At 50.6% G+C, this 19,473-nt stretch overlaps 1 protein-coding gene across 9 annotated transcripts in view; it reads right to left on the bottom strand.

Moving 5' to 3' along the window:
- Window positions 1–19,473, bottom strand: part of CNIH3 (cornichon family AMPA receptor auxiliary protein 3) — a 135,640-nt gene that overhangs the window by 86,143 nt on the left and 30,024 nt on the right. For 6 of the 9 annotated variants that reach the window (XR_009253851.1, XM_058699992.1, XM_058699988.1 and 3 more), the window contains exons 2-3: window positions 6,969–7,037; window positions 2,003–2,050 (exon numbers count right to left, since the gene is read on the bottom strand). The exons of 1 other annotated variant lie outside the window; for it this stretch is intronic. Coding sequence is in view for 6 of the 8 variants with exons in the window: in XM_058699992.1 (XP_058555975.1) it covers window positions 2,003–2,050; window positions 6,969–7,037 (117 nt within the window). In the remaining 2 variants the exon portion in view is untranslated. The remainder of the gene's footprint in view (window positions 1–2,002; window positions 2,051–6,968; window positions 7,038–19,473) is intronic. 2 more of the 9 variants (XM_058699989.1, XM_058699995.1) reach the window with 1 other exon arrangement.

Here is a 19,473-nt window from a genome sequence, read left to right as displayed (position 1 = left end):
CTGTCTACTGGAACTCTCCTCCCTGTCCTCTAATGTCTACTAGAACTTTCCTCCCTGTCCTCTGCTGTCCACTGGAACTTTCCTCACTGTCCTCTGCTGTCTACCGGAACTCTCCTCCCTGTCCTCTAATGTCTACTAGAACTTTCCTCCCTGTCCTCTGCTGTCCACTGGAACTTTCCTCACTGTCCTCTGCTGTCTACTGGAACTCTCCTCCCTGTCCTCTGCTGTCCACTGGAACTTTCCTCGCTGTCCTCTGCTGTCTACCGGAACTCTCCTCCCTGTCCTCTGCTGTCCACTGGAACTCTCCTTGCTGTCCCCTGTGTCTACTGGAACTTTCCCCCCTGGTGTCGCCTGCTAACACTGAACGAAACATGCCTTCACGGGAGCAGTGGAGGCTGCAGCAAGGTGGGGTTAGGTGGGCGGAGATGAGGGGACGGAGCCCATGAAAAGGAAAAAAAACAGAAAAAGGCCCTTGGAATATGTTTCCTGGAGCAAAACGCCTCATCTACTGCATACAGTTCTAGAAACTGTATGCAAACTCTATGTAAATTTGCAAATGGTAATGCTAATTCTTGCTCAGCCCCTTTTCTTTCACACCCTTGGCTTTGACCTTCAGGCTGTAAGGCAGGACTCTGGCAGACACCGCCAGGCCACTGGTCCCTGTCCCACCAGAGTCAGTGGTCAAGCAGTCAGAAGGGTGAGCAAGCCTGATGTGAAGGATGTGGATTACTGCCTTGCCAGAGAGTCCGGGGTGGGGGGCTGGGGTACATTCAGGATGGGGGAAAGGGATGTGACAGACACTGTCAGTCTGAAAGCACCAGCCAAAGACCGGAAGTCACAGCCGAAGGCATCACTGGTGCCCAAGATATTACCTGGGAAAGTAATTCACAGATTCATGAACTGCCCTTAATACCAAATGACACGTGCTGTTCTCTTAAATCCTTCTTTACTCTTGGATCACTCGTGTTTTCATATGCTTCTCATCATCTGACCATACTTCCCTGCTGCCTCATCCAAGACGTGAAACTCTAACACACTGAGTGTCTAAGAAAACGTCAACGGGCAAGTAATTGGCAGGAAAAATAATTAACTTTTGATTAAGGTCGCTCTTCCAATGGAAGGCATCATTATTGAAATCTAGAAAAGTTTCAAAAGCTCGCACGATGATTTTCCTTCTGTCGATGCTGGCAAGGTATCTGTTTCTCTCCTACTCACAGGAGGCTCAAAAACTCCTTTCGGGTTGACGGGTGGCTTTACGGTGTCCCGTAGCCCATCCGCTCGGAACAGAGATGGGGGTGTCCTCTGGCTCTCGGCTGCGGGTACCGCTTCCTCCTACCTGCAAGTTGCTGGTCTCTACACTTCGCTGCTCTCTGCACACACTTTCCTGCTGGACGGTGACGTCCCTCTGCCATCGGGCTTCCCCAGCTATGTCTCGGAGAGCACACGCACCCATGAATGTGCATGCACACGTGTGTTCCGGAGGCGCCCGGCAGCCGTGACCTCTGCCCATCCATTCAGAACAACTCTCCGAACGCAGGCTCCCCTTCATCACGTGTCCTGTCCCAGCCCTGACACGCTCCCCGTGACGCTGTCAATCAATCTGCGAGGCTGAGTGGCAGCTGAAACCTCAAAGGAAAGCCAGCAGCTAGTTAAAAGCTTCCTGGAGCCGGGCAGGTGCGTCCCCAGCGCCAGCCAGGAACAAAGGCCGCAGGGGCGGCATCAGGTGCAAATGCCACCCATCATCACGCAAAGATAGAGGACCTCCCGATCCAACCAGAGGCACCTACAAGGGTCCAGCGCCACCACTCTGGTGATGGCCACCACTCTAATCAGCTCCTTTCATCTCTGGAGGTTTCCACACGCTCCCACCTCCCCCGCCCCTGCCATTTGCCTTCGGGGGAGACGGGGCTGGAGCAGGCATGAGCCTCGCTGGCCCCTTTTACCGTGCGACCGGCCACGACCCCGTGGCCGTCCACCCTCGGTGTGGCGTTCCTGCACTGACCTTTCTCAGGAGGAAGCAGATGCGTTCAATGTTCCTCAGCCGTTCCCTCTTCAGGACGCAAAAGAGAGGAAAAGAGGGGAGGTTGGAGGTTAGATGTTCTGCTGCCAGAACCTGAGAAGCCCCCACATTCAGCCCCCAGCACAGGAGGCGGAACCCACCAGAGACCCCTCCCGGCCACGTGGCCTGCATGCTCCCACCCAGCGCCTCCTAACGAGAGTTTCTGCTCATAGAACTCACTAGCAAAAAAACAAATCATCCAATTGTAAATGGGCAGAGGATCTGAATAGATATTTTCCCAAAGAAGACATACAGACGGCCAATGGGTATGTGAAAAGGTGCTCATCACCCATCATCAGGGAAATGCAAATCAAAGCCACGGTGGGGAACAGCCTCACACCTGTCAGGATGGCCCAAATCAACAACACAGGAAACTACAGTGTCAGCGAGGATGCGGAGAGAGGAGAACCCTCGTGCACTGCTGGTGGGAATGCAAACTGGTGTAGACACTGTGGAGAACAGTATGGGGGGTCCTCAAAAAGTTAAAAATAGAACTACCCTACAATCCAATAATTCTACTTCTGAATATCTGCCTGGAAGAAATGAAATCACTGCCTGGAAAAGATATCTGCACCTCTGTGCTCACTGCAGCGTGAGTAGTATTTCCAATAGCCACGACACGGAGTCTACCTAAGTGTCCCTGGATAGATGAATGGAAGAAGAAAATGTCACACACACACACACATACATACATACACAGCATATATATACTATTATATAGTATGATATACACACATATACATACACAGCACATGTATAGTATATTATATAGTATGAGACACATGCACATATACACACACAGCATATATACAGTATACTATTACATAGCATGATACATGCACACACACGCACACAACACACACAAACACTGGAATATTACTCAGCCATAAAAAAGAAGGAACCCCCTGCCGTTTGTAACAACGTGGACGGAGGAGAGGGCATTATGCCGAGTGAAATAAGCCAGACAGAGAAAGACAAATCCCGTGCGATCTCACTTATGTTTGTGGAATCTACAAATGTACAACAACAACAAAGCAAACTCCTAGAAAAGGAGATCAGAAGTGTGGTCATCAGAGACAGGGAGTGGGGGAGGGGTGAAAAGGCACAAACTTGTGGTTATAAGACAAGTACCAGGGACATCCTTCCTGGCGCCCACAATCAGCCCTCCTGGGAAGACCGCTTGGGCCCACTTGGGTCTCTGGAGCACAGGTGTCCTGATTTGTGTCCAAGGTAGGGTGGATCCCTACCATTGGTTTTATTTTCTAAAATGAGTATATTTAGGGGAAGTCATCATCCCACTATGCCCTGTGGCTAAGACTTCTTCAAATGTCGAGGTCCCTGTCTGGAGCCTGGCTCACTGCTGGGGACAGGTGCCTAATGGCTGGGCAGGTGATGACGGTCACGTCACACACCGTGTGTTGCCTCCCCTTTCCCGCAATGACTTTCTTGTTTTCTGGAGCCATTGTGAGCACGGCTGCGGCATCCGCCGGCGCCCTGTTACCGAGGCAATGTGGTGGCCGTGGATGTGACGGTAATGAAATTCCTCGCGGATCTGGAGGAGACAGGTGGCTGGGACACTTGTATTTCCCTAACTGACTCATACAGTGATTCCTGGGTGCCCTTTAAGAGCCCACATCAGGACAGATTAGCGCCCACGTGGCAAGGAAGGCGGACCACGCATGCGCGCGCCCACACACGCACGTGTGCGCCCACACAAACCCCCATGCAGCTGGGCATCGAGGCTGCCTACGTGGAGAATAAGGAAAGGTGTGCAGAACCAGGCACAGAGAGGGTGCCGTGGGACACACGGGCTGGTCCTCAGGGGACAACAGCTCCCTCGCTCCGTGGCGACAGTGAAGGCCCCATTGGGAAAAGGAAGGGAAGGGCTAAATGAAATGCTAGAGTAACACGGGGGCCCCCTCCTCCTCCTCCTGGAAGGGGGTCTGCCCCGAGAGCCCAGCAAGTCTGTGCTTTAGGGGATCTTCCTAGAGCAACTGCTTATAAGCTGAGTCCACCAGGAGCTGGCGTCAGGGCCCAGGGAGGCAACTGTTCCGAGCCTCCTGAGGCTGAGCTGCCTCCACGGAGGCCGAGATCGCTCCAACACAGTTAATGAGGCATCTAAAGCGCTTAACTTCCTGCCAGGGAGTAAATCCTAAGAACCAAGAAAATGTGCCTAATATTCTTCCATGTAGGGTTTTAACAGATTTTTTTTTAAACCCCAGATAAGAGGGACGCCTGGGGGGCTCAGTCGGTTGAGCATCCGAGTTCGGCTCAGGTCATGATCTCATAGTTCGTGAGTTTGAGCCCCGAGTCAGGCTCTGTGCTGACAGCTCAGAGCCTGAAGCCTGCTTCCGATTCTGTGTCTCCCTCGCTCTCTGCCCCTCCCCCACTCATGCTCATTCACGCGCTCGCTCTCTCTTTCTCTCTGCTCCTCCCCCATGTCCTTCCGATGCTCGCTCCCTCTTTCTCAAAATAAATAAACTTTCAAAATCCCAGACAAGACTCCTTTCCCTGGGCCTTCAGTCTGTCTACAAGTTTGGCCAGCAGGGTCCAGGCTCCTTAATTACATCACAACCTGTTGGAAGCGTGGCTCTAATGACAGGAGTAAAGAGCTGAGACCCAGCCTCCAGGCTCACCTCACCCTGCAGGATTCACTTTCATCAACAACAGTTGAGCTCCTACTGTATGCAGGCTCCGTTCTTGCTCCGACCCTCAGCAGAGGCCGCCTCGGCCCCCGTGTGGGTCCTGTTTCCTCCGTCCCATCTGAACTAAGAAAACTGCCTGCTCCGTGACGTTTGTCTGTGGGTCGGATTTGCAGGACGGAGCTGAGTGGAGGACACATTTCTGCACTTGCGTGACCCTGGGGTCATTTCAGAAAGCCCTGGGTGTTCTAAGTGAGCTGCGTCCTGATTTGAGCCCGGACAGCTAGGAGGACGCAGCGCAGGCAGCTGACCCCCCAGGACGTGCCCTCTCGAGCTGAGCAGCTCTGTGCCCTTGGGGGGTGCAGATGAGCCACTGCCAAACAAACGAAACATCCAGAAAGAAGTGAGGCCTTTCAGGCCCTGTGGAGCCAGGTTAGCCGGGGGCGGTAGGGGACACCAGCGGATGGAAACAAGATGGATTTTAATGCAAGTTTCATAAAACTAAGGAGTTTCCAAGAGCCTCTGAGGGAGTCTTTCAACTTGTAACAAAATTGTGCTTCCCACAGTCGACTTTGAAAGGGTTTGGCTCTACGCCATGGAACCAAAGCATGGGTGCCAAAGGGATTCTGAAATCAGGCTTTAGAAAATCAGATCTCCGAAAGAGACAACACAGAGGAGGAGGTAAGAACACAGACGGCACACCTCGAATCCTGACCTCACCGCCTGCGAGCCGTGGGCCCCTGCGCAAGTCTGTACTCACGGTAAACGATACCGGCGTGGGAGAGGATCATACATTACACACGAGGTTCCCGCAGGCGGAAAAGACTACCAAAACCTGGCGACTCCAGTAAAAACCCTGCACTTCACGGAGGCGACCCTGAAGCCTAGTCCCCTGGTCTTGTGGTTCCTCCAGGGAGCTTAACTTTCTCCAAGAACGGACCCCTGTGTCCCTGTCACTAGAGAGTGATGCCGCGAGCCTTCCAGGTTAAGACAGCGTCACACTAGTAAATCCTGCTGTTCAGTCTACAGTCTCTAAATAAAAATATCATCAGGGCGCCTGAGTGGCTCAGTCAGTTGAGCGTCTGACTCCTGAGTTCAGCTCAGGTCATGATCTCGTGGTTTGCGTGATCGAGCCCCACGTCGGGCTCTGTCCTGACAGCCCGGAGCCTGGAGCCTGCTTCAGGTTCTGTGTCTCCCTCTCTCTCTGCCCCTCTCCTGCTTACATTCTCTGTCTCTCTGTCCCCACCCCCTCTCAAAAATAAACATTAAAAAAATTTTTTAAAACAAGTATCAACAGAGCTACTCAAACCAACACTTGCTTCCATGATGGAAGGGCCTGGGAGGACCTTAATCGGTGCTTGGGCCCCATGAGTTCAGATGGAGAGATGCCCCCTGAGTGACCTGTGTGCACCCCATCCTCTGAGCCCAGCAGTGCTGGTCTGGAATGAGTGTGGACAAGGCCCTGTCCACGTGCGTGGCCGGTCCCCGGCTCCAGGAAGTAGACTGCACTGACCAGAGAAGCAGAGACCCCACCCACCCCTTCCCCACGGGCACCCCTATCCGTCTCCTGCACCAAGGCTGCTCTCCACGCCCACCTCCATATGGGAGCAGCTGACAACTGAGAGGGAGTGGTAAGACCCGGAGCGGCGACCTGGGGCAGAGGGGCTGTCACCGCACCGACCACCAGACTGAGTCGGGTTCCCCAGCGGGAAGTGAGTCGGCCTGGGCCCACGGAGCCTCTCAAGGTGGGCGTCTCCTGGGCGGTGGTGTGGGGTCAGGGGCCCCGAACACCCACTCTGCACGTGTCCCACTGAGACGCTGGCCAGTGCCGAGCACGAACGACCACTAAGGAGGCTCCTGTCCCCCACAACATGCTGGTTCAAGGACGAATAACCACAAGACAGCACGAGGCCTCAGCACGGCAGACCCCCCCCCCCCACCTGGGTGACTGGGGTGCTCATACTTGTGAGTTAAGTGGAGACGTCCGACCTCGGGCTCGAGATGTGTCCTCAACAGCCCGGAGCCAGGCACTCAGGGCTGGTATGTCCTTCACCCGCCCCACCCGAATCAGAACCTCCCTCCTCCACAGGCCCGTCACCACCCTGCCCTCCGCCACCCTGCCCACTGCCCCCCCTGCCCTCTGCCACCCTACCCACCACCCCCCTGCCCTCTGCCCCCCGGTCCCCCCATCACCCTGCCCTCCACCACCCTGCCCCCTGCCACCCTGCCCTCCTGAACCCTGCCCGCCACCAGCTCCCACCACTTACCGCGTGAACAGGGTTGCACTGGTCTATGGGGCTCTTAAAATCGGTCCTTAACTCATCGAAGGCAATTATCTGAAACGAATACACAGAGTCGAGATGTTAGTGCAAACGTGAGCCAACGCACCCGGCCACAAGCTCCCTGTAGGTCTGCTGCAAATGATAGCGGGGGCGGGGAGGTCAAGGACAGGAGGCTGGCTGGAGTCGGTGGCTGTCGGAGCTGGCGACAGACGCCTGGGGCTGACTGGGCTCCTCTGCCTTGTTCTGCGTCCGCTTAACAGTCCCCCAAATAGGGAACAGGCCAGGTGCTGCATTAGGCCTCATCCTTGCGGCTGGCACACAAATAAGGCCCACAGACCTCATACGCAGCCTGGTGAGGACAGACGACAGAACCGTCCTCTCAAAGCTAAAAACTCACTCACAAACCAGCCCTAGAGGAGGTCAGAGGCCAGGGCCTCAGGTGCATGGAGCTGGCGGGTCAGGAGAGGCAGGGCCAGGCCAGGGGGGTCTGCAGAGAAGTCAGGAAGGGAAGAAGAACTCAGTGGGAAGCTGTTTCTTTTTTCAAATTTATTTATTTATTTTGAGAGAGAAACAAGAGAGGGTGAGCACACTAGCAGGGGAGGGGCAAAGAGACGTGGACAGAGGATCCAGAGAGGTCTCTGTGCTGACAGCACAGAGCCTGACGTGGGGCTTGATCTCACGAACCGCGAGGTCATGACCTGAGCCGAAGTCGGACGCTTAACCAACTAAGCCATCCAGAAGCCCCACATCAAAGTACTTTTCAAGGTTCCCCCCTTTTATATGAGCCAGCAACACTTTTTTTTTTTTAAGTCTGTTTATTTTGAGAGAGAGAGGAGAGAGAGAGCGTGCACAAGCAGGAGAAAGGCAGAGAGAGAGAGGGAGAGAGAGAACCTCAAGCAGGCTCCACACCGTCAGCACAGAGCCCTACACGGGGCTTCATTTCACGAACCACGAGATCATGACCTGAGCCAAGATCAAGACTCGGACGCTTGACCGACAGAGCCCCCCGGGAGCCCCCATGTGTGAAGCTGTGTCTGTGAACTTGAGCCCTGTCTGTGCCACCACTAAGCCAAAGCTAACTCATCACAGAGGTCCTGCCCCAGACTCTCCAGCCTCTCCCCGGCCCCAACCGCCACAGGGTCACAGAGCAACGACTCACTGGCCAAATGGAGTCCCCGCGAGGGGCCCCACCAGGGCTAGCGATGCCCCCTCCCCACAGCAACATCAGCAGACTCTCAGGCGGGGAGCAGCCTGGACCCATCTCAAGAGGCGGGGAGTTGTATCTCAAGGAGCTCTCCTTCTTTAGGCCAACAGCATTTATAATCAGGGGATTAAAAATCACCTTGCTTGTCTACAACAGTTATTTTGCTAAAAATAATAGCGCTGTACTACGGCAAACCCTTCCTGGAAGAGTGAGAAGTGGCTGAAATCTCAACCCGCTATAGGTAATGAGTCCCCAGGGCTGCCCCACTGAGGGCTGAGCATTTAGGAGACGCCTCTGGAGAGAACATTTTCTCTGGAATGTTCTCTCCCAGCAGTGCCCTCTGGCTTCCGCAAGCCCCTCGCTGGGTGAGCCCTCACGATCTCGAGTCTGCATCGCGTGATCTTACTGCTCGTGCACTGGGCGCACTGGGTAGGGTGCCTGCCTGGCGTCCGGTTCGGGGAGCCGAGCCCCAGGCACCGTGCTCGGATGACGGGGTCTCCGGGCTCGGACAGCGAGCACCGTGCCCCAGGTCCGGAATCCAGGATCAGCTGTGTGCCTTGCAACACAGCGTCGCTTCTCTGGGATCGAAAGGGCAGAAAGGAAGTGCGAAGTTACTAAAGACTCCGGAAGACTCCTCGCCCTGTTCGTAGCTTCGGGACACAATGGTGAGCGGGAAGACATGGCCCTGTCATCACAGAGCTTACCACAGGGACTGGGTGGGGGTGATATGAAGAAACAGAATTGGGGGGAGGTCCGAGAGGTCTCTGGGGAGGTGCCCCCTCACCTGAGAGACCTGAATGACCAGGAGCCAGACATGGAAAGTTCCAGAAGGAAGTTAGGCTGCAGAGGCCCCGAAGGGGAAGCAAGGTCTGAAGGAGGGAGATGCAGAAGGGCCACAGAGGCCGAAGCCCCCCGATGGAGACACCACGGGAGATGAGGCCGGGAGCAGGGACCGGCCAGGACCCCACCCGTGCAGGGCTCCCGTGGCTCCACCAGCTAGGCCTCTGTGGTCCCCAGTGCTGTGGCCTCCGGGGGACTTGCAGAGCTGAGCACGTCTGCTGCTCGCAATCTGACAAAGGGAACCAACCGCCTGGACGTGACCGAGTGGCCATCGGCGACACACCGGTGCTGGTGACCCCAGCGCCGACCGTGCACGCCGGGGAGGTGCTGGCGAGCAGATCAGGTCTTTCGGCAAGGCCGCGAGTTCACCCAGAGGAAAATCAGTGCCCAGAGAGTGGGGGACAGAAGGAGGGGCATCCTGGCGCATCGGACCGGGGAAGCCAGGTGGCAGCTGGGCGTTGGGAAAAGCAGTCCGTCGTTTTCTAATGGGGGGGGGGGGCGGGGCTCGTGGTCCGAGCCCGGAATTTCTGCCTCCGGGCCCACCTGGAGAGGGATGGCTCCCTCACCTGGGTCTGTGCTCAGACTCCCACACGGAGTCCAGCGGGGCCAACCCCTCTCCTCGTTTCTCCGTGTCGTGGGCCGAATAACGTCCCCGGGTTCTCATCCTCCTGGAACCTCAGAACGTGACCCTATTTGGAAGTAGGGTCTCTGCAGATATAATCACTCAAAATGACACGACGGACCCGAAATCCAGCGACAGCGCCCCCGTAGAGAAAAGGACACAGGAGACTGCAGTGCTGTGGCTACAAACCAGGAGAACCACGGATCGTCAGCAGCCACCGCAAGCCAGGAGCCTCCCCAGAGCCTCCCGAGAGAGCAGTCTCGACTGCGGACTTCGGCCTACAGAAGTGGGAGGGAAAAACACCTGTGATTTCAAGCCACCTAGTCAGTGGTGGCCGTGAAGGCAGTCATGGGAAAACCAATACACTCCATTCACAGAGTGTCTGAAATTGCCACTGCTGGGACCTGAGACATCTGCGGGAAGACATGGCTCTGGTGACAAACAGGAGCATTTCTGGCCCAAAATAAATACCGCCCGCCCCCCATGGAAGCAGGCTTTTACCTGCACCCTGAGCCTTCCCGTAAGTCCTCCAAAGCCACACTCAGGATGCACTTGTAGGGGCGCCTGGGTGGCTCAGTTCAGCGTCCGACTTCGGCTCAGGTCATGATCTCACAGTTCTTGAGTTCGAGTCCCACATCAGGCTCTGTGCTGACGGCCTGTCAGTGCAGAGTCCGCTTCAGATCCGCTGTCCCTCTCTCTCTGCCCCTCCCCCACTCACGGTCTCCCAACAATAAATATTAAAATAATAAGACACTTGTAATTTAGAAAGAAGGGGGTTTTTATGACCTCACCATGTCTTTTCCCTATTCCCTATCACACCATTTCCACAACACGCAGCCCAAGCCCGCTCTGGGACGGGAGAGGGACGGCTGATGGGAACAAGTTTACTGCCGGGGACCCACGTGTGGCGTGACATTTGGTCCCGGTTCTGTCTGACCGTGGTGCGGCCATGAGTCCTAGCATCTCTGTTCCCTGACCCTAACCCGCTCCAGGCCAGGGTTTGCTAAGCCACCTCTCAGCCCCTCGGAAGAAAGCTCCACACTCACGGACACCAGCCGCTCCTTTGGGTCCTGGCTCAGCTCCTGTCACCGCACCGCATGCAGAGACCCAGGGTCTCTGACACGCAATTTACTGCCCACCTCCTTTCCTAAAACTGTGCAAGGCCCAGAGGTCACGGGTACTTTAAACTTCCCTAAGTATTTTCACGTGTTTTATTTTGTGTTCGTTTTCCATAACATCCCAAATTGGGGTGCCGTCCGCTTTCCCAGTGAACAATCGAGGAGAATGACGGGTCATCAGGAATGCCCGAGGTCACCCAGCAGAAGGGGGACTAAAACCGTCCCTCCTTCCGATGCTCCTCCTTGTGCTGTTTGCACGGGGCCGCACAGCCTCACCGCTCTTCCTGGGGGAGTGAGAAATGTTTACTAAGCCCCCACCGGTACAGGGTGCCATACTGGGCAGGACACAACGGGCTGAGCACCGATAGCCCTGTCTTCTAAGGACTCCCAATCAAGGAAATTGCTTAACCCTACCCGGCCAAGAGCTTAGAAAAGAAAACTATTTCAGACCAGCACAGGGCGTCTGAGTCTCCCCCTAACCTCACCCCGATTTCACCTCCGTATCAGTCAGCGTTCTGGAGAGAACTGGCTCATGCAGTTCCAAAGGCTGGCAAGTCCCAGACCTGCGGGGCGGGCCGGCAGCCCGGAGACACAGGCGAAGTCGATGCTGCAGGAGCAGTCTGAAAGCCACCTGCTGCAGAATTCCCTCTGGCTCGCGGGAGGCCAGTCTTCTCTTCTATTCGGGGCTTTGGCTGATTAGATGAGGCCCACCCACATTAGGGAGGACAATCTGCTTGTGCTCAAAGTCACTGATTCATTTCCATTTTATTTTTTAGTTATCTTTCTAAAATCCAGTACAGTTAACGTACAGTGTTATGTCGAACACTTCTGTGCACGACTCAGTGCTCATCATGAGAAGTGTAGTCTTCATCCCTTTCACCTAGTTCACCCATCACTCCCCCACCCTCCGCTCTGGGGACCATCAGCTTGTTCTCCAGAGTTGAGAGTCTGTTTCTTGGTTAGTCTCTCTGTTTCTTTGTTTTGTTTCTTAAGTTCCTCATATGGGTGAGATCGTACGGTCTTTGTCTTTCTCGGACTTATTTCACTTAGCATTGTACCCTCTACAAGCAATCCACGTTATCGCAAATGGCAAGATTTCATTCCTTTTTATGGCTAATATTCCGTTCTTTTTCATCATCAGTCCATGGACACTCGGGCTGCTTCCACAGCTTGGCGATTGTAAATAATGCTGCTGTAAACACAGGGGTGCATGTATGCTTTCGAGATGGTGTTTTCATATTCTTTGGGTAAATACTCAGCAGAGGAATTACTGATCATATGGTAATTTTAATTTCCTGAGGAACCCCCCACACTGTTTCCCACAGTGGCTGTACCAGTTTGCATTCCCGCCAACAGTGCACGAGGGGTCCCTTTTCTCCACGTCCTCCCCAGCACCTGTTGTTTCCTGTGTTGTTGATTCTGGCCATTCTGACCGGTGTGAGGTGATATCTCGTTGTGGTTTTGATTTGTATTTCTCTGATGATCAGTGATGTTGAACACCTTTTCATGTGTCTGTTTACCATCTGGATGTCTTCTTTGGAGAAAGGTCTATGTCTTCTATTTTTTAATCGGATTATTTGGTTTTTTTGGATGTTGAGTTGTGTAAGTTCTTCATATATTTTGGATACTAGCCCTTTACATCATGTGCAAATATCTTCTCTCATTCCATAGGTTCCCTTTTAGTTTTGTTAATTGTTTCCTTCACTGTGCAGAAGGATTTTGATATAATCACATTTTTTTTTTTTGCATTTATTTCCCTTAGGAGACATATCTAGAAAACTTGCTATGGCTGATGTCAGAGAGACTGTGCTCTCTTCTAGGATTTCTACGGTTTCAGGTCTCACATTTGTCTTCAATCCAATTTTTTTTTTAATTTCTTTTTAAGTTTATTTATTTTGGACAGAGACAGAGTGCGAGCATGAGCTGGGGAGGGGCAGAGAGAGAGGGAGACACAGAATCTGAAGCAGGCTCCAGGCTCCAAGCTGTTAGCACAGAGCCTGACGCGGGGCTCAAACTCACAAACTGTGAGACCATGACTTGGGCCAAAGTCAGACGCTTAACCGACTGAGCCACCCAGGCACCCCTGTCTTCAATCCAATTTGAGTTTAGTTTTGTATGTGGTGTGAGAAAGTGGCCAAGGTTCGTTCTTTTGCATGTAGGTGCCCAGTTTTACTAGCATCATTTCTTCAAGAGACTGTCTTTCCCCCCTCGTATATTCTTGCCTCATTCTTGAAGGTCAATTGACCATATCATCGTGTATTTATTTCTGGGCTCTGTATACTTTTATATTGACCTATGTGTCTATTTCCGTGCCAGTCCCATAGTATCTTAATTACTACAGCTTTGTACTATAACTTGAAATCTGTTATTGTGATGCCTCACAAAGAAGCTTTGCTCTTCTTTTTCAAGATCGCTTTGGGTACTCAGGGCCTTTTGTGGTTCCATACAAATTTTAGGATTGTGTTTTCTAGTTCTGTGAAAAATACTGTAGGTATTTTGATAGGGATTGCATTTAAAGTGTGGATTGCTTCGGGCAGTACAGAAATTTTAACAATACTTGTTCTTCCAACCCAGAAGCATGGAATGTTCCTCTATTTCTCTGTGTTCTCTTCACTTTCTTTCCTCAGTGTTTTACAGTTTTCAGAGTACAGGTCTTTCATCTTTTTGGTTAGGTTTATTCCTAGGTATTTTGTTATTTTTGATGCAATTTTTGGTGACGTTACTGAATTGTCAGTTCTAGTAACTTTTTGGTGGAGTCTTTAGGGTTTTATACATATAGTATCATGTCATCTGCAAGTAGTGAAAGTTTTACTTCTTACTTACCAATTTGGATGCCTTTTATTCCTTTTTCTTATCTGATTGCTGTGGCTAGTTCTTCGAGTACTTTGTTGAATAAAAGTGGTGAGGGTGGAGGGGTGTCTGACTTTGGCTAAGGTTATGATCTTGCAGTTCATGAGTTTGAGCCCCACATCAGGCTCTGTGCTGACAGCTCAGAGCCTGGAGCCTGCTTCAGATTTTGTGTCTCCCTCTCTCTCTCTCTGCCCCCCCCCCACACACTCATGCTCTCTCTCTCTCTGTCAAAAATAAAAATTGAAAAAATTAAAACTAAAAGTGGTGAGAGTGGACATCCTTGTCTTGTTCCTGACCTTAGGAGAAAAGTTCTGTTTTCCCCATTAGAAATGATGTTTACCGTGGGTTTTTCATATGTGGCCCTTATGTTGAGGTATGTTCCCTCTAAACCTACTTTGTTGACGGTTTTTATCATGAATGAATGTTATACTTTGTCAAATGCTTTTCCTGCATCTATTGAAAGGATCATTATGGTTTTTATCCTTTCTCTTGTTGATGTGATGATGTATCATGTTGACTGATTTGCAAGCATTGAACCTTCCTTGCATCCCAGGAATGAATCCCACTTGATCATGGTGAATGATTTTTTAAATATATTGCTGGATTCCATTTGCTAATATTTTCTGGAGAATTTTTGCACCTGTGTTCATCAGGGATATTGGCCTGTAGCTCTCTTTTCTCTCTCTTTTTGTTTTGTGATGTCTTTATCTTTTTGGTATCAGGGTAATGCTAGCTTCATAGAATGAATTTGGAAGCTTTTCTTCCTCTTCTATTCTTTTGAATAGTTTGAGAAGAATAGGTATCAACTCTTAAGTGTTTGGTAGAATTTCCCTATGAAGGCATCTGGTCCTGGACTTTTGTTTGCTGGGAGGTTTTTTTTTTTTTTTTTTTTTTTTTTTTTTACTACTGATTCAATTTCATTGCTGGCATCCAGTCTGCTCAAATTTTCTATTTCTTCCTGGTTCAGTTTTGGGAGGTTGTATGTTTCTAGGAATGTATCCATTTCTTCTAGGTTGTCCAATTTGTTGGCACATAATTTTTTCATAATATTCTCTTATAATCCTTTGTATTTCTCTGGTGTTTATCTCTGATTTTGAGTCACCCCTCCTTTTTTTGTGAGTCTGGCTAAAGGCTTATCAATTTTGTTGATCTTTTCAAAGAACCAGCTCCTGTTTTCATTGATCTGTTCTTTCTTTCTTTCTTTCTTTCTTTCTTTCTTTCTTTCTTTCTTTCTTTCTTTCTTTTTCTTTCTTTCTTTCTTTCTCTTTCTTTCTTTCTTTCTTTCACTTCTGTTTTGTTTATTTCTGATCTGATCTTTATTATTTCCTTCACTCTACTGGTGTTGGGTTTTGTTTTACTTTAGCTCCTTTACATGTCAGATTAGATTGTTTATTTGAGATTGTTCTTGCTCTTTGAGGTAGGCCTGTATTGCTATAAACTTCCCTCCTAGAACCACTTTTGCTGCATCCCAAAGATTTTGGATCATTGTGTTTTCACGTTTCATTTGTCTCCATGTATTTTTTAATTGCCTCTTCAATTTCCTGGTTGACCCATTCATTGTTTAATAGCATGTATTTAACCTCCATGTATTTTCAGATTTTTCTTCTTGTGGTTGCATAGAGTTGTGGTCAGAAAAGATGCATGGAGGGGCGCCTGGGTGGCTCAGTCAGTTAAACATCTGATTTTGGCTCAGGTCATGATCTCACAGTTCATGAGTGTGAGCCCCGTGTTGGGCTCTGTGGTGCCTGCTTCCAAGCCTCTGTCTTCCTCTCTCTCTGCTCCTCACCCACTCATGTGCACTCTCTCAAAAATAAATAAATATTTAAAAAGAAAAAGAAAAGGTGCATGGTATGACTTTGGTCTTTTTCAATTTGTTGGGACTTCTTTTGTGGCCTAATACATGATCTATTCTGGAGAATGTTCCATGTGCACTTGAAAGTGTGCTTTCTGCTGTTTTAGGATGGAATGTTCTGAATATATCTGTTAGATCCATCTGGTCCAATGAGTCATTCAAAGCCACTGTTTCCTTGTTGATTTTCAATCTATCTGTTTAAGTAAGTGGGGTGTTAAAATCCCCCAGTATTGTTGTGTTATTATCAATTACTTCCTTTATTGTCATTAGCTGCTTTATGTGTTTAGGTGTTTCCATGTTGGGAGAATAAATATTTACAATTGTTAAATCTTTTTGTTTGTTACCTTTATGATTATATAGTGTCCTTCTTTGTCTCTCATTACAGTCTTTGTTTTAAAATCTATTTTGTCCAATACACATATTGCTACTCCAGCTTTCTTTTGACATCCATTTGCATGATAGATGGTTCTCCATCCCCTCACTTTCAATCTGCACGTGTTTTTAGATCTGAAATGAGTCTCCTGTAGGCAGCATATAGATGGGTCTGGGTTTTTTTTCATCCACTCCATCAACGTATGTCTTTTGACTGGAATGTTTTGTCCATTTACATTCAAAGTAATCACGGATAGGTATGTACCTATCACCATTTGCTTTATTGGTTGTTTTTGTAGTTCTCTGTTCCTTTCTTCTTTTGCTCTCTTCTCTCATGGCTTGCTGGCTTTCTTTAGTTATATTCTTGGATTCCTTTCTCCTTATTTTTTGCATATGCATTACCAGTTTGTGATTTGTGGCTTAGCTTTGTATATAACATGTTATGCATCTGGCAGTCTATATTATGCTGACAATAGTTTACGTTTGAACTCACTCTTTACTCCTTTTCCCCACCTGCCCCCCACCCACACTTTAGGTATATGGTGTCGGACTTCACATCCTTTTATTTTGTGAATCCCTTGACTGATTTTTATAGATATACTTATTTATACTGCTTTATGCTTCCTCCTGCTCTAACTCCTACCTAGAGTCTTTCCTTTCCACTCAAAGAGTCCCTTTAACATTTATTGCAGGGCTATTTCAGTGGTGATGAATTCCTTTACCTTTGGTTTGTCTGGAAACCTCTTTGTCGCTTCCTCTGTTGTGAATGACAGCCTTGCTGGATAGAGTGTTCTTGGTTGCAGGAATTTCCCTTTCAGCACTTTGAATATATCATGCCCCTCCTTCTGGCATACAAAGTTGCTGCTGAAAAATCAGATGATAGCTTTATGGGGTTTCCCTTGTATGTAACTGTTTTCTTTCCTCTGGCTGTTTTTAAAACTCTCTCGATCCATGCTTCTTGCCATTTAAATTCCTTACGTGCCTTGGTGTGGACCTCCTTGGGTGATTTTGTTGGGGTCTCTCTGGGTCTCCTGGGTCTGGATTTCCGTTTCCTTCCTCAGATTCAGGAAGTTTTCAGCTATTATTTCTTCAAATAAATGTTCTGTCCCCTTTTCTCTCTCTTCTCCTTCTCGGACCCCTATAATGCGATTGTTATACTTGATAGTTTTGCTGAGCTCCCTATATGTATTCTCATTTTGCATAATTCCTTTTCTCTCTCCTGTTCAGCTTGATTGCTTTCCATTGCTCTGTCCTCCAGGTCACTGATCCATTCTTCTGCTTCCTCCAGTCTACTATTTATTCCCTCCTGCATTTCTAATTTTGGTTATTGTGTTCTTCACCACTGATTGGTTCTTTTTTATGTTCTTTGTTGAGGGTCTCACTGAAGTCCTCCACTCCTTTCTCAAGTCCACTGGTCATCTTTATAACCATTACTTTAAATTCTCTAACAGGCATATTATTTATCTTCATTTCATTCAGGTCTCCTGCTGTGATCTTGTTCTGTTCTTTCATTTGGGACATATTCCTCCGTCTCCTTATTTTGTCTAACCCTCTGTGTCTGTTTCTCTGTGTTAGCAGCATCTCCTGCCCTTGAAAGTCATGGCCTTATGAAGAAGAGGTCCAGTAGTGCCCGTGGTGCAGTGTCCCCTGTTCACCAGAATGTGGCTCTTCAGGGGTGTCTCCTGTGTATGATGCATGTACCCTGTTGTGGCTCAGCTCTGTTCGCCTTCTGTCCAGTCATCTGCAGTGGCCCTCTCTGCCTGTTGTGGGCAGGGTCTGGTCTCTGTGTTGTTAGTGGGTCAGTCTGGGATCTCCCTGGGCTTGAGTTGGATCAGACCAGGAGTTTGCCAGAGATGTGGTAGCTCCAAATTGCAGGGCATTTTCCCAGAATCTTTTATTGGTGGGCAGGCTACAGTCAGACCTGATGTCTGTCCCCAGCCCACTGCTGGGGCCACAGTCAGACTGGTGTGTATGGTTATCCTCCCCTCTCCCCAGGGCAGGACTCACTTTGGAATTGTGCTGGCCCCTGTCTGGGCTGCGTGCACTCTGCCAGGCTTCGGGCACTGCTCTGGATGGACTCCACAGAGGTGTATTGGAGCAGGGAAGGTCCACAGGAGAATGCAGGGGCAGGGCACAAGGTGCCAGCAAGGCCTGTGCTGGTCTGCTGTGGGAGGGACAATGCAGCCACCCAGGAAAAGTCCTGCCGAGGCTGGAGCAAAACAGGCAGGTTCTGCTGCAAGCAAGCTGGGTGGAGTGTTGGGGGGTGGCCTGGTTCCCACAGGTGTCCTGTGTCCAGGCTGCAGGCGGGAGAGAGAAACGGCACCTGCCAGCTCTTTTGTTCTTGGAGAAGCCTCCCAAAGACCCCTGCCCTTCCAGCACCCATTCTCAGATTGGTAAATCAACCTCCCTCCCCTGTTCCACAGGAGTTTTTCAAACTGCTGCTTCTACACTGAAGCTCTGTGGGGCTGTTTGCTGTTCGGTCTCTTCAAGGACAGGGACTCAGTTTCCTCCCGCCCTCCTGGCTCTCCCAGAGCCGAACTGATGACTTTTAAGGCTCCAGGTGTTAAGCCTCACTGATTGTTAAGAATGGCGAAGTTAGGCCCCTCTGGTTTTCAAAGCCAAATACCACAGGGATTTGTCTTCCCCGTGAGGGTCCCCGTGCCTGGGGTGGGGTCTGCTCCTCTTCCCTCTCCACGCCTCGGGTCCCTCCCTCCTTGGACAGTCTCGGTTGGTTTGGTTCCCAACTACATCTCTGCCCTTCCTACACCCTTCACTATGGCCTCTTATCTCTATTTAGCTGTGGAGAGTCTGTCTTGCCGGTCTTTGGGTCATTTTCTGGGTCATTTACGCTGATGTGAGTGTTGGCTCGTTGCATCCGTGGGACGAGATGAGTCTATCCTACTCGACCATCTTCCCTATGGAAGCCCCTCAAAGTCCCTGATTCAAATGTTAATCTCATCCACAAACACCCTCACAGGAACACTCAGAAAAATGCTGACCACATATCTGGGCACCACGGCCCCATCAAGCTGATGTAAAATTAACCACCCAAACCTCCAGTAGCTGGGGCTGTCGCAGGCTCTGGGCAGTGCTGGGCCTGGCCAGCGGGCTCGGCTAGACCAGCAGGACAGAGTCACGGCCCCCATAGATCCTTCGTGAAATTTGGTATCTGTCAGTGAGCTCCTTTTAGAAAGGAGCCTGCCCTAATGTAACTTGGGAACCGTGTGTGATCTGTTTAGGGATGGGGACCCTAACGACCAGAAAAGAAAAAAGGACCTGCAGGTCACCCTGCCCCCACAGCACACACAGGGGGCTCATCACATCCCAGGAGCGGCGGCAGGCCCTCATTATGAGCGGGGAGTCCCTGAGCTGTGGGGGCCCCACAGAAGGATGCCCAGGCCATGGGTTCCCGGAGCAGGGCCCAGGTGGATGGACGATCTCACGGCAAGTGCGCGTCACCAGCCCGCCTCACGCTCCTCACCACCTGTATGCTCACAAACGGTGCGGTGCCTGCACTCACGGAAAGGGCATCGTGTGCCGGTCAGGAACTTGAGTCTGGGTCCTGGCTTTGCTCCTACCCGTGCGCCGTTGCCCCCTGTGCCTCAGTTTCCTCATGTGCAAAATTAGCCCAC

This window comes from Neofelis nebulosa, chromosome 15 (genome assembly GCF_028018385.1).
Source record: "Neofelis nebulosa isolate mNeoNeb1 chromosome 15, mNeoNeb1.pri, whole genome shotgun sequence".
Lineage (NCBI taxonomy): Eukaryota > Metazoa > Chordata > Mammalia > Carnivora > Felidae > Neofelis > Neofelis nebulosa.
The sequence above is the reverse complement of the archived record's forward strand: the minus strand, read 5'-3'. Positions and strand labels throughout refer to the sequence as shown.